At 44.9% G+C, this 15,369-nt stretch overlaps 1 protein-coding gene across 9 annotated transcripts in view; it reads left to right on the top strand.

Annotated features, from left to right (window-relative positions):
- The window catches only part of STXBP5L (syntaxin binding protein 5L), a 391,287-nt gene that overhangs the window by 313,447 nt on the left and 62,471 nt on the right, over positions 1-15,369 (top strand). For 5 of the 9 annotated variants that reach the window (XM_073617498.1, XM_073617500.1, XM_073617501.1 and 2 more), the window contains one exon: positions 9,754-9,804. The exons of the other annotated variants lie outside the window; for them this stretch is intronic. In XM_073617498.1, coding sequence (XP_073473599.1) covers positions 9,754-9,804 — 51 coding nt within the window. The remainder of the gene's footprint in view (positions 1-9,753; positions 9,805-15,369) is intronic. 9 annotated transcript variants of the gene reach the window in all.

The raw sequence follows: 15,369 nt of genomic DNA, 5'->3' as shown, positions 1-15,369 counted from the left end.
TTTGCTTGGGGATCAAATAATTATTTTTCCCCACTGTATAATATCTGCTCACAGAAACGGAACAATCCAGCACAAAACATGAGTTGTTTACAGCAACTGTCAAGTCCCGGGTGCGAGGCCGGATTGCTGAGAGAGAGCGCCCCTTGCGGCTAAGTGCAACGTACCCCTGGGAGTGAGGCAGGAAGTACGGTGCCCAAAGGAGCACGGATTCCCAAGTGCTGCTGCTGGGTAGTTGGTTAGCAGAGGGCAGCTGGGGTGCGCTGGTTAAGCATGATTGGGCAAGTCAGTAGCCAGGCCAGGGGTCATACACAACAGGATCAGTCCGAGATGAGGTACAGCAGGATGAACCTGCGTGCAACCCTCGTCGCACACCTGTGTGCGCTTGCGCGCAGGGATTTGCCCGGCGCGACCATGACGGATAGTGGCAGGATTGCCCGTCCTATGGCTATTTCCCTGACAGCAACATTATTTCATTGAAAACTATTGGAATAAGATAGGCAAATTTAACCGTAATAAAACACACAATGATTGTTGCTCTAAGGTATTTCCAGCAGGCAAAGCTGTGTTATCAGGGGTGGTGAGGGAATGGTTAAAAGGTCAGGATCCTGAACATATAGTCCAAAGTTCTGACAAATGAGCAACAGAGAGTCAATAAATAAAAATGATGTTAGGAATGACTCCTGATAGAGGTGCAGGCTTTTAAGGAAAGTCCATAGCCTGGGTGATTACCACAGGGAGTATAGCTGGCACTGGGAAGGCAGCACGCTGGAGAGTAGAAGAACCTCTGGGGGGAAAATACACGAAAAATAGGCAAGCAGCGCCAATCTAAGTGCAGCAATATTGTAACATATTTAATTTAGTAGTAATGCACTCACTTCGAAAACGGATAAAAGCTTGAACATCATGGTAAATGTCAGATGGACAGCAGGTGCCTATACGTGCACATCATAGCTTCCCTCCCCCCACTGAGACCAGGGACTTCCTGAGTGACGGCTTCCTCCTGCGCCCTGTACGCTCTAGCCCGGGACACCGGAAACCACTGGCGCCGCCGAGCAAGACACCACAGCGATGCCTGGATGATCGTTCTGGAACCCTGCTGTCCATCTGACATTTGCCATGATGTGCCTGCTTTTATCCGTTTTCGAGTGAGTGAATTACTACTTAATTAAATGTAAGTTACAGTATTGCTGCACTTAGATTGGCGCCGCTTGTCTGTTATTCTTAAATTTAACAAGTGATACATACAGGTGTATCTGTCATATATTAACAGTTGAATCTAAATCTCAGTTGAAGAACATTGTATGGGCAGCATTAGTAAACTATGAGCACAGAATCTGATATAAAAGACGGGAGCCCTGTGCATAACAAAATTGCCTAATGTAACATAAATGTTTCCTGGTGAACCCAGGATCTGTGAATAATGGACGCTGTGCTCTGCGTTGGTGGCTGATGCACTCTTATTATAATGGCCTGAGCAGTTAATCATGATAGGTGACCGGATTATGGGATGCCCCCGAAGCACAGCCCCACAAGTCCTGCACTTTATTACACTTAAGAGATTGCCAGGGTCTCGTTCCAGCTCCGCTCTCTGCATCAGTCTAATCACCCACTTAAATGGTAATAACTCTAAAAATACCCACAAAGTGCAGCCATAAGTCATATTAACTGGGCCGTTTACTTCCACCAAGAACTCTTTCATCATCTGCCTGGGAAAACGCCTCGCCTTTTTTCAGCCTCCCATTAATGCGAATAGCAATTTTCACTCATAATTAATATTATTAGTCTAAACTGTTGCCATCACTCAATGGGGGGGGGGGTTTGAAGCTCAAGCGCTTGACCGTTAATTTCCATCCTGGTAATCTGGCCACTTGTAGGTCATTTAATGAGCTCCCAGTGTCACTAATGTAAGCGGTTACCACTTGCAGCAATTAGACGCCCTCGCCGCCCAGCTGCCCTCTAATGTATCGCAGCAGCAATTGATGAGCACAATAAAAAAAAAAAATGCGTTGTCTATAAATGACTTACCTTTGTAAAATGCATTAGCGATATTGGGTTTTTAGAAATCTGTGGGGATAATTGACTGCATTTCCGCTCGTGCTCAGTCCAACAAAAATATTGCTAAAAGCAAAAAAAAAAAAAAAATCTGAATAATTTATTGGCATGGTGGCATGAGGACTGGGAGCTGCCGAAAGCGATATCTTAAAGGCAGCAGAGGCCCGTATCGCATGATTTAAAATCGGTAGCGGGAGCAGAGGGCCCTCTACGTGAAATGCTAAGTGACAGTTGAAATCCAGCGTGGGCAGACTGGAAAGCCTGATAATCGGATGTATGAAGATTTTGCTCTTTGAGGCATTGGTGCATGCAGAAATAGAGATAGTCAGACTGTATTAACAGGAGATAAGGCTGGATGAAAATGTGTTTATTATAATCACAGCCTATCTGCAGAGCAAGGAAGAAGTTCTTCTGTGGAACGCTAACGAAACAGATCAATCAAGCGGCCTTAAAACAGCTAAATTCAGAGATAAAAACACATTTACTGGCACTGTTCTAACCGCCAAGAGATACTTTTTTCCTATCGCACCTGCTGTGCTAGGCTTTATGGCCAAAAGTATGTGGCTACGTCTCCAAATTTTAATTTCCAGTAAAACGTACTCTTAATTTCAACAACATACAAAGACATTTTCAACCTTAAACCAACAGTTTGGGAAAGGACCATTTCTACCAGGAATTTGCCCCCTGTGTACAAACCTAGCTCCACAAAGATATGGTTAAACCAAGTTGGTGTGGAGGAACCAGAATTCTGACCTCAACCCTACTAAGTACCCTTTTGGATGAATTGGAATGCCAATTGTAAGCAAGCTCTTCTCATGCAACATCAGTACCTGACATCACCAATGCTCTTTTGCCTGAATGGGCACGAAATCTTGTGGAAAGCCTTTCCATCCAAGAGAGTGAAGGCTGTTATAGACACAAATGGCTGTAGGTTGGGAAGGGGACAGCATCGCCATAAAAAAAGTCCATGGTTTTGGGCTTTTCTCATCCAACATTAGTACCTGGCATGATGGTGACCAATGCTTTTTTTCTGAATGGGCACAAAATCTTGTGAAAAGCCTTGACTAGGGTATAAAACATGAAGTTCAGGCCTTCCCCAAGCTGCCTGGCCACTCCATTACTCACCCTACTTAAAAATTAGACACTCTGACACCAACTTGGATTGAATGGCCACAGCAGCCACTTTATTTACCAAAATTATCAATATAAATAACCATATAAATACCAAATATGCATAACAAATAACTTCAACCCCAACCTATTGACCTTCACTACTACCTAAGTTCTAGGGCCTTGAACCCCGCCAGCTGCCGTGACAGATCCCCAATCCACCAGAAACTCACCCATGACAGGACAGAAATCACTAATCCGTACAGGGAGGGCAGGAAGATTCCCTGGTATCTGCCCATCTTCCTACTGAAACTTTTTTGGGACCGTTCTACCTACAACTCCCTATGGACCCCTCCCGTCTCCTCCACTTCACCAATCAGGTCAGTACCTCCCCTGCTTGCATCCTTCAAATTTTCCTAACTCTCCACCCCTGTCCACCATTCCCCTTTTAAGCCAGTCATGCTATTCTTCCATCTATTCCTTCTGGATTTTTCCTCCGGGCCTGAATTTCCATCCAGAAGAGTAAAAGCTGTTAAAGCCACAAATGGCTATGGTGGGTAGACGGGGACGGCATCTCCATAAGTCCATGGTTTTGGGCTTCTCATCCAACATCAGTATCTGACATCACCAATGCTCTTTTGCATGAACGGGCACAAAATCTTGTGGAAAACCTTTAGAATTACGGCTGTTACAGCAAAAAAATGGCTATGGGGGGGGGGGGTGTCCAACAAGCTCATATAGTATCGTTGTGGTGGTCAGGTGTCCACAGTCCATAGACCTAAAGCCATGTAGTTGATATTGGTTCAATGCATACAGAAGATGTACTTCTGCTCCTCTGAATATGTAAAAGAAAAAAGACAGGGCCTGTTTATCTTCTTTTTCATGTTCGGAGGTCATCGTCCTGGAACCACACAAGGAGCTTACAGGAACTGGAACACGTTTCAAGTTATCACTTTTGATGGACATCAGATTTATTTTGTGAATGGACTGGCTTCTGTTACATTTGTGAGCTTGTGGTTTGTTTTCTCCTGTTCTACTACTCCACATAGGGCCTGTTGACATTTGCATTAGCCTACTGAAGATTGACCCATGATGGATCGATCTTCAGAGTACGGTTGACAGGTGATATGCTGTCACCTCCCAACCCGTAAGAGCCCACAGTGTCCTCAGTAAATGGGTTTCAGCGTGGCCTCGTTCACTTTAAGTACTTGCAGTACCGAACGTGACAACGGAGCTAAGTTTTACTTCGGCATTATGTAAAGCATTACAACCGTGGCATGTGAATACCCCTGTATAGTTGCCTTATCAGCTTAGGGGGAGCAATTCTTATCATCCCCCCAACTACAGGTGTAAACTTAAGCCTGGTACACACTAGCAGTTTTTTTTTCATTCAACCCAGCGGGCTGAACGAAAAAAAACTGAAGAGCTCAAGAGGAGCCACTGTACTAAGTATCCAATGTTAGTACAGCGATCTCCCCTCTGAGCTATTGTGTTCTGACAGGAAGATGACTTCCCCGCCAGAACACACCGGTCAGCGCTCTCAGCCATTGGCTGAGAGCGTTGATCGGATGACAATCGGCAATCCTTTTTTGGTAATGCACCTTCAACAGAAGCCGGATGGTCGGCCGCCATACACACGGGCCAAATGTTGTCCGGTTTCTATTGAACTGGCCGATACCGCCTGATATTTGGCCCGTGTATACAGGGCTTTAACCTACTGCTCATCATCACCATACTAATGACAACCATCCTCTGCTCTCACCTATCTGTTACCCCACCTGAGCATCTCATCCTCTTGCCCATCAAGCCTTAGCCTTGGAGGCTAATTTTAAGTAGGTGTGTGGTCCATATAAAGTGGAGAGGAGGCATTGTTGGAAGTGGCAGCAGAGGAGTACACTGAACTAACAACCAACCCGATTCCCCTGAGGAAGTCAAGAGTCATGATGTAATGGCATGGCCTGAGCGGGCGGCAGAACTGAAGTAATGTGAGAGGCAGCATTGCCTGTGTTTTTATTACCCTAAGCTCACACCTACCCTTTTAATAAATTGTTTTAACATTCTACACTATAGGAGGCAATTTGTTTGTTTTATCCTAACATATGGATGCATGAGACCAGCGAAAACTTAGGAGCTAAAGTTCCTCTAGCCAACTTAAAGGGAGGACCCCTCATGGAAGGCCAGACCAGACCATATAGTGGGAACCTTACTTCTAGGCTCTTGTTATATGAGACTAAGGTGAGAGTTGTTGGTGCCAGTGGAAGGAATTATGCCCCATTGTTGGGATCAGTGGCAAGAATAATGCCTCAAGGGCCGCATAAAGTCAAGCAAAGGGCTGAAGTTTGGAGACCACAGCTATAAACTGTATCTGCAGAGTGATGCTAATTCACTACTGCCTAGGAGTGCTAGTCTTTGGAGTGAGAATTGGTGATGTCACTACTGTGCTGCTCGCTGTCCTGCTTGCTGGAGATTATGACACGAGGAAGCAAATCCCTGCCCTTACCAACATGGCCACCTGCACCCAGAAACTCAGTACAGAACAAGGAATGGTGAGTCAATAATGGGGAGTGATCAGATGATGGGAGAGCTCAGACAGTATTGGTGACTAGTTCTTCGCCCTCCTTTGTCTGCCTATTTTTGGGCACAGTTCCAGCGTTCAATTCCGCTTGAAGGGCAATGATAATAATGAAATAAGAATTCCCTTTTTATCAAATGCCTTCCGAGATGTATCACTGATGAGACCACTGGTGATGTTGTGTAAAATCATGTAGCATAGTGCTGCATAGTTATAACATTGCACAGTAGACATTTTAAATCTGGGGTACGACCAGTGTTGCCAACCTACCAGATTGAAATTTACTGACATGACACCACCAACTTACTAGATTGAAATTTACTGGCACAGCCAAGTTTTTACTAGCATTTCCAAAAGTTGCAAAATTACAGTTTTTACGTGCAAATTTCAGTATTTGGTCTACAAACAAGTACAGTATGCAATTAGCAACGTGATTTTAAGAAAGATACTAAGGAAAAAAAAATCATATTTCTTAGTTTATTTCCCATATTGTAGGTAAGTAGCTCCAGAACAGGACTCAGGAGGGCAAGAAATTTGAATGGGTAGGCGCACACACGTGAAATTGATTCTCACAGTGACAGTGTGCAGCAGCACAGATGATGATACCTCACCGACATGGCATGTCCCCTCCTGAGTCATTGACAGTCTCTCTCCACGCCAGGCGGTCCCTTCAGTCCACTCCAGTCCAAACAGCACTAGCAGTCCTGCTCTCAGCTTGCTTTGCTCCCATCCCGCACACGAGGCTCCAGCCACTCCGCCCGGCTCCTTTGCACCATGATATCAAATGACACATGCTCAGGCACTGCCTCCGCCAGACTCGCCCCGCCGGCACCGCCCGAACACACTGTAGCAGGCACTCGGATGGTCTCAGCTGGCTCCGGAACCGAGCGTCGCAGCCACATTTTTTTTCTGGCTACCTTTTCCTGTCAATGGCATTTACTATATACATATATCAGAGCTGTGCTAAGCTGACAGCAAATCACAGTCACAAAATATCAGAAAGAAAAAAAACTAAAAATATGTAGTGTAGTAAAGTCCACGTGAATAAGTATTAATTCTTTAAAAGTTCATTAATAGACATCCATCACCAACAGCAACATGAAGCCTTCTTGTGCAAAACATCCACCTCCAGTGTCTAGAGCACTTTCCAGACGTTGTTGACCCTCTATCTCTTTAATACGGAGTTTTACTCCTTTGGGGAGAGTAGAAGAGCCAACAGAAGAGTTGAGAAATTGAAATCACCTCCCAGCAGTAGAGTGCCCTCTAGGAAAGAATCAAGAGTTGAGTGAAATGGAAACCGGTTACTATTGGGTAAGTAAATGTTCGCAAGAGTGAACGTATGGGAATATAATTTTCCTTTAAGCAGGAGAAACCTGTCCTCCTGGATCGTATAGACTTATGCCGTGTACACACGGGCGGACTTTTCGACCACACTGGTCCGACGGAATGAATCCATCGGACAATCCGACCGTGTGTGGGCTTCATCGGACCTGCAGCGGACTTTTTGGTCAAAAATCAAACGGAATTTAGATTTGGAACATGTTTCAAATCTTTCCGCTGGAACTCTGCCAGACCCAGTTCCTATCGAGAAATCCGCTCATCTGTATGCTAGTCCGACGGGCGAAAACCGACGCTAGGGCAGCTATTGGTTACTGGCTATGAACTTCCTTATTTCAGTCAGGTCGTACGTCATCACGTACAAATCCGTCGGACTTTGGTGTGATCGTGTGTAGCCAAGTCCGTTCGTTCGGAAGTCCGTCGGAAAGACCGTCGGACCTTTGATGCCGAAAAGTCTGCCCGTGTGTACACAGCAATAGAGGAATTGCCAGGGGATGGATTTGGCAATGAGGATGCTGGTACCTTTTGGATTTGGGGGATGGAGACACGGACTAAGGTAGACCAGCAGAAAATGTTTATTGTGAACTTTAGGGATCTTGTCTGCCCTAAAATGAGTCTCTTGGAGGAAGACTATTTGCGTTCTATGCCTCCAAAGCTCAGCTAGACAGCATTTCTCCGGGGAGTTCAGCCCCTTGATATTCCAGTAAACTACCTTTAGGGTCATATCATAACCTGCGATTAGGAACTGTACTTACTCCCTCAGGGTGACCAAGGAGATGGGGGGAAAAAAGGAGGGAAAAAAAGGGCGAAAAGTCTGAAGAAGAGAAAAAGGAAGAGAGGAGGAATCCGCTAAGTGCAGATTAAGTAAAGTAGAAGGAAAGGGACTGCCATGAATAGGTTCTCCGTAGAAAAATTCTACTGCCACCGGGGCAGAGCAGACCTAAGGAGGGTAGTGGTAAGGCACTACCGAGCACAGCTTCCCGGTCGTAGGGGCCCCCACAGCAGAAATGCAGAGTGCCCTAGTTTTGGATTAGGCTATCCCGGTAGAGGTACTGTACATAAAAGAAAAAACCTGAGTAAATAATATTATGCCAGCAGTATTTCATAGTCAAATCAAGTAGGAAACCCCTGAAATAACAAAGAAGTAGCACTGTTCATGGGACCCTCTATCTCTAGAGAGGTCTATTGAGCTTTGCACATATAACCCTCAGGCGCTGATAGGAGTACACTCCTGTGGATACCAGGACCAGTGATCTTCCTCAGGACCAACCTCCTCAAACATCATAGACAGGAGTAAGAAAGAAAAAAATTCTCCAATAGTGTAAAACCTTCCAAGGTGTTTTATTAAGAATTAAAATTACTGTTTAGATAAAAACTGTATAAAATAAGATAAAAAAAAAGTTAAAAATTAGATAAAATAAGATAAAAACTCCAAACACTGTACAGTAATCTCGCCGGCAATACATCCAAACCTGCACTTCCGGGATCGGTAAAGGCGCGATGACATCAGCACGCAGCTCTACACTGGCATTTACTGGCAGGAGAAAAGTGCCCGTTTTTTACTGGCTGTCAGTAAAAATACTGACGGTTGGCAACGCTGGGTACGACTATGCATAGCTGCTGGTTGGAGCCTTAGTCACAGACATTGTCCCAATTCTCCAAAGAACCTCAGTGTCCTTGTTATATGGGAAGGCAAGAAAATTTTCCCTCTCCCCTTCCTGTATACAAATTAATGCAAACCTATACTCCATTGTGGACATAAAGTTCTGTTAAAACTCTTGCTGTTTCGGGTAAGTAGACAGAACCTGAAGACCTGAACGACTTACAGTATCCTTGCTGGAGGATATTCTGCTCCCTTCCAGTGCTGGCCATATGTCCAGAAGCCACCAGCAAAAGCTGGAATATCAGTTTTGTATTGAGTATCCTTTTTAAGGGCAGTGCAATTTCAATCAGCATGATTTATCCATCATCTGGTAAATAAAATTAACCTGTTGTTATCTTTCACTCTATGTTACGCAGTCTGAATGGTGAGTTAAGCCGAATCCCTTTGTAGATCGAAGGATATGTAAAGTCCCTAAAGTGTTTCTCTTCACAGTGTATTAAAAAATGTTTTACTGCTATGGAAGAATGTCAGGCTCCGCATTAACATTTACAGCTCTATATATTCTTCTTGCTGCCATTGTTCAATCAGAAAAAAAAAAAAAAAGAAGACACTCACTTCTCAAAAGTAAAGCAGCATCATGGACAACTTTAACATGGCCTGACCTCTATCCAGCATCTCATGCTATAGCAACCATTATAGGCTTCTTTTTATAGAATTCAGCTCCCAGCCATCCATAACCCAAGGTCAGAGGTGCATCGAGGAGGTGTTTCTTGTAGCTCTCAAGCAAATGTAACATGAAGTTGTATCTACAGCCCTGTGGATATAAAAGCCAAGTACTCAAGTTGGTTTGACAGAGTCGATAGGCAATGTGCCCGTGGAGGCTGCATGACCTTCTACTGCTTATGCCCGATGGAAACCAATTGTGTTGATGTGATATGGGTGGTCTTGTTTTCCCCTCTGTGTGTCCTGCAGCCTTATATTTTATTTTTTTCCCCCCCCAACAGAATGTCTTTTTTTTTTGTTCTGGGATTTTCCTTGGCATTTAATAATGACCTTTCTCCTTTTTCTGTTGTTTCAGTTAAAGGATCAAGAAAGTTAAGTCTGCCAACAGATCTTAAGACTGATCTTGGTACGGTAGGCGAAAGCCAACAGTTTTAAGCTTCCTCACTTTCATTTAGCAAAAGCATTTTTACCGACCAGCCCATGAGACTCCCGAAGTCTTCCTTCCAGTGCTTGGCGGAGACTTCTCGTTCCATGCAGTTCTGTTGGCAGCATCTGGCATCCCCGCTTGTGTGACCCTCATTTCCTGTGACCACATTTGTATACCATTTTGCAAGCAGACACACATTGGGAGAAATCAGTAAGATGTCAACATGCTCATTGCCATTTCAGTAAATGCTCTTCACTGTACTTATACTTTAACTTCAACAATATCACCCCCAAAGTCTAACCTAGTTAACAAAAAAGAGTTGCTTTATATTTAGACATTTCCTGGCAGATTTGGTGTTGGAATGGATGTTTATGTTCTAGAAAGAGCTGCAAGAATAGTAGATTGTATAGCTAAGGACCCAGAATTGTGTAATGTATACAGGCAGTCCCCGAGTTACGAACACCCGAGTTACGAACGACTCCTACTTACGAACGGCCTCAAATGCCGGCCACTTGTGCTCCACGCTGGTCCTGGATACCTCCGGACACATCCCATACTGCAGTATTACATGTACTGCATGGCCAGAAGAGCCCCAGATAACATAACAAGCGCCCAGAACATCCCACATCCATGCACAGGCGGACGTTACACTTACGAATGCAGTGTTCCGACCGGTTGCGACTTACGAACAACTTTGACTTACGAACAAACCTACAGTCCCTATTGTGTTCGTAACTCGGGGACTTCCTGTATCTTGAAGATGAATGATGCATTTGTGTGTTTGCTTAACAGTTATGAAAACTATGCAGTGATAGGTTAATGGTCTGCCAGTCTTTTAAAGTTTGATGTTTATTATATACTGTACCAGCCCTTACCCACCATATAAGTTTGTTATAAGAAATACGGAACCTTGCTGCATCTAGCTTCCCATAGTCTCTATGACTAAGCCCGGATGGGTGAAACATATCAGAGGGGCTGAAGGACATGGTATGTGCTGTCTATCAAATAAACTTACGGATTTTGGGATATCATCCGAATGCGTCCCATCCCTTCGTACTAAAAGAAGTTTGTGTTCTTCATACACTTTACCCATATTCTAGCACTCTGTGTAATAGCCCTTGCCAACAGTTTAGTGTTCCTCTAGTCTGCCGGTTCATACAACCTAGTGTTCCACCTCCAAACTACCAGCCTTACCTAGTAGCTAGTGGTCCTTATGCAAAGTGCCAGCCTTTAGACTTTAACCAGAATCTAATATCCCTTATCTAGAGTAGCAGCCTTTTCCCAGTCTTGTGTTACTTTCCAGACTACCAGCTCTTACTCTGAGTCTAGTTTACCTCCTCTAGACTATCAGGCCTTACTCCTAGTCTATTATACTTCCTCTAGACTACCAGCCCTTACTCTTAGTCTAGTATACCTCCTCTATACTTCCAGCTCTTACTCCTAGTCTAGTGAACCTTCTGCAGACTACCACCTCTTACTCCTAGTTTACTGTACTTCCTCTAAACTACTAGTTCTTACTCCTAGTCTAGTATACCTCCTCTAGACTACCAGCCCTTACTCCTAGTCTAGTGAACCTTCTCCAGACTACCACCTCTTACTCTTAGTTTACTGTACTTCTTCTAAACTACTAGTTCTTATACTAGTTTAGTATACCTCTACTAGACTACCAGACCCTACTCTTAGTCTAGTGCAGTGTTTCTCAACTCCAGTCCTCAAGGCGCCCCAACAGGTCATGTTTTCAGGATTTCCCCTAGATGAAACGGCTGTGGTAATTACTTAGGCAGTGAAACTGATCAAATCATTTGTGCAAAATAATGGAGAGCCTGAAAACATGACCTGTTGGGGCGCCTTGAGAACTGGAGTTGAGAAACACTGGTCTAGTGTACCTTCTCCAGATTACCAGCTCTCTTACTGTTAGTCTACTGTACTCCCGCCAAACTACCGACTATTACTCCTAGTCTAGTGTACCTCCTCTAGACTACCAGCCCATGTTCTTAGCCTAGTGTACCTCCTCCAGACTACAAGTCTTTCTTCTAGTCTAGTATACCTTCTCTAGACTGTCAGCCCTTACTTCTAGCCTATTGTCCCTCCCCACACTACCTGCCCTTTGTGTGTCCCCACATCGTAACATATGAGCCTTTTTGGGGCCTCCCGGGGGGGGGGGGGGGGGTTCCCGCCTGACCAGTAGGTCGGCTCTAAACTGACAGTTTTCGCCATTGAAAATCAACAAGCGGTTTTGGTACAGCAAATCCAAAATATCCTCCCCACATTTCAGATATCTTTCAAAGCATGAACGTTAGATATGCATAGTAATGCATAGACAGCCCAACTCAGTCAGACATAGTTTTTACACCTGAACTTTTGACATACAGCATATTTACAGCCAAAACATCTGACCAAAGCATTGAAGTTCTCAACTAAGATCCATGAGCAAGTGAATTCACCTTAACCAATGAGAAAGCCTGTCCATGATCAGGTCAGGAGGACTCAAGCCGGGGGTGTCCAACCATTGGCCCTATTTGCAGGGGCATCCCCTATGCTGATATATGTACTTTTCCAACCTGAGAGTTTCATCCATGTACTGCACCCACTCCTTATTAGAGGGAGAGTCAGCGGACTTCTAATACCGTAATATAACTCCTTGGGCTTCAAAAAGAGCTCTTAACACCACTTCTCTGGTAAGAGTTGGTAATTGGAAATCATCTAATATGCTCAAAAGGCATTTTTTTTATTCAATTGCAATGTGCCTTTCAACTTACTAGAAAAATTGACTACTCCAGGAGAGTTAAAACCCTAGCATAGCTCCCTCCCTCCGTGCACATCATAGCCCTTTCCTTTTCTGTGAGTATCTTATTACTTATTATTCAGGCAGCTCCTCTGCTATCCTTCCTCACCTCCCTACAGTGGTGGCTGGTGCTCCGGAGGGGGGCTGCAAAAGAAAAAACCTAGACCCCCCCCTCACGCGGTCGGGAAGCGATGCAGAGCAGAAAGATCACCCTGGGTGGCGATGCAGAGCAAAGAGATTGCTCCAGGTGGCGATGCAGAGCAGAGAGATCGCCCTAAGTGGTGATGCAGAGCAGAGATAGACCCTGGGTGGTGATGCAGAGCAGGGAGATCGCTCCGGGCGCCAATGCAGAGCAGAGAGATTGCTCCGGGTGGCGATGCAGAGCAGAGAGATCGCTTCGGGCGGCAATGCAGAGCAGAGAGATCGCTCTGGGTGGCGATGCAGAGCAGAGAGATCGCTCCAGGCGGCGATGCAGAGCAGAGATATCACTGTGGCTGGAGATACAGAGCAGAGAGATCGCCCTGGGAGGCGATGCAGAGCAGAGAGATCGCTCCGGGCGGCGATGCAGAGCAGAGAGATCGCTCCGGGCGGCGATGCAGAGCAGAGAAATTGCTCCGGTGGTGACGCAAAGCAGAGAGATCGCTTGGGGTGGTGATGCAGAGCAGAGAGATCGCCCTGGGTGGTGATGCAGAGCAGAGAGATCGCTCCGGTGGTGACGCAAAGCAGAGAGATCGCTCGGGGTGGTGATGCAGAGCAGAGAGATCGCCCTGGGTGGTGATGCAGAGCAGAGAGATCATTCCTGGCGGCAATGCAGAGCAGAGAGATGACGGCGGCCATCTTCTGAATCTCCCCATACATCCTCCTCGCCCCCGGTACCGGCCAATACGATCGCTTCTCCTTTTGGCCAATCGCGCTCCTCCCGCTTCCTGATTGTCCAGAAGGAGAAGCAGAAAGACAATAGTGAATATCAAAACACTATTGTCACACAACTGGGTGGGCTTGGCGCCCCGAGCCCACCCTTATTTAAACCAATTAGAGCTGCAGTGCTTAAAAAAAAATTAAAAACCCCATTGGAATCCATGTGTCCAGCGCCCTGCATGTAGATTAGGGGCCGGGCGCATGGATTAAGGGGGTGGCGCCCCATATGGAGTGGCGCCACCCCCCTAATCACCTCCCTACATAACTTTTTATGTAACTGCTGGGCAAAGAGTGAAGAGGAGCACTATGGAGAGTCTGCTGGGGCTGCTAACATCGAATTCAAGATGGCGGCACCCAGCAGCAGTCTCTGGGCTTTTGGATGTCTACACATGAAAGACTTTTCCAGGTAATGAACATGCATAAATATGTTAAATTCACATATAATCCTATGGGAAATTGTTTGTTGAAGTGAATGGTCGAACAATGGTGACTCTATTTGTTTTTTTATCGGAAAACATGAAAACATTCTTAATGGGTTATCTGTTGCTGTAAACAAAGTATATTACCAAAGAGTAATGGTATGTATCGCATGATAAGTGAAAGTCCCAGTCCCAGCACAATATTTCTATATGTCAGCGTTTGCGCATTCACTTAATAAAGTATTGTATGGCGTAACCATGACAACTAGGCTTGTCCCTGGCCTCGTCTATATGCATTGCCTGACATCATTGTGCCCCCCGACGCACGTTAATGTACCTCATATATAATGGCAGAGACAGAAAATAGGCCTGTGGACTTGACATTTTACCCCAATACTCATTGTTTGGATTCTGGGTTTTCTGTACACAAGGAAGAGCCACACTCAATACAAACACATATAATTGTACCAGTATGGGTGCGTGCTATAGGGGTATTGTGTTACAGGATCCATGTCAATCTTCTGTCCTTCACTAACCAATTGAATTAAGACATATTTACCAGTATTTTCAAACAAGCAGAATTATTAGAGGAACACGTGGTGCGCAAGAATACACAATGCATGCAGTGACTGGAAGGCGAAGATCACCTGCTGTGTACATGGACAGAATTTACAACAAGCCTTTGATTTTTCTACCAGCACAAGATTAATTTGCAAGGTTTTCACCGCCACGTTCACAAATGAATTAAAGTCTTGGGTGTCCCTTTAAGGGATAGAAACAACACAAGAAAAGGACATTTTTATGATCAGCGGGATGCCATAAGTGCGACGCCATGAGTGCGACGCTAAATACCATTAATGACTTACAGTTGGTGGGTTCCTGCTCTGTAGTGTCGTTTTTTTATTTGTCTCTAAGGAAAGCATCACTCCTGTTGTTACTATTCATGGTAAAGTACCACTTCCAGTAAACTGTTCACTGCATAACGTGATACAGTATATAGCTTTTTATTCTACATGAATACATTCCTGCCTTAGGACTACTATGTCTGATCTGCTGCACATATAAATCCTGCATAGCATCACGTCTTTGCTTAGTGCTTGGTTTAATGGATGGCTAAAGCCACATTTTATTTATTTTTTTACTTTTTAACTGTATAGGGAAGGGTTAAAACATCTGTCAGTTATTTATTATTTTGTACCAATGTTCCATTAGGGAGATCTTTCTTCATTACTTCCTGGCCTGTAGTCCGTGCCGCCTTTAGAAATCATGGGGCCCCTGTGTAGCCTATCAGTTAGGTTTTCTGCCGGAGTGGTAGGTGAGCCCCTCCAGAGTTGTACAGAAAGGGCAGATTATATGTAGGCAGCTTGGTCAGCTTAGTAATTAACTTAGTAACTACGGGACAGGGGGATTCTGGAGGATCCT

The sequence above is a fragment of the Aquarana catesbeiana genome, linkage group LG02, assembly GCF_042186555.1.
Source record: "Aquarana catesbeiana isolate 2022-GZ linkage group LG02, ASM4218655v1, whole genome shotgun sequence".
Lineage (NCBI taxonomy): Eukaryota > Metazoa > Chordata > Amphibia > Anura > Ranidae > Aquarana > Aquarana catesbeiana.
The sequence above is the reverse complement of the archived record's forward strand: the minus strand, read 5'-3'. Positions and strand labels throughout refer to the sequence as shown.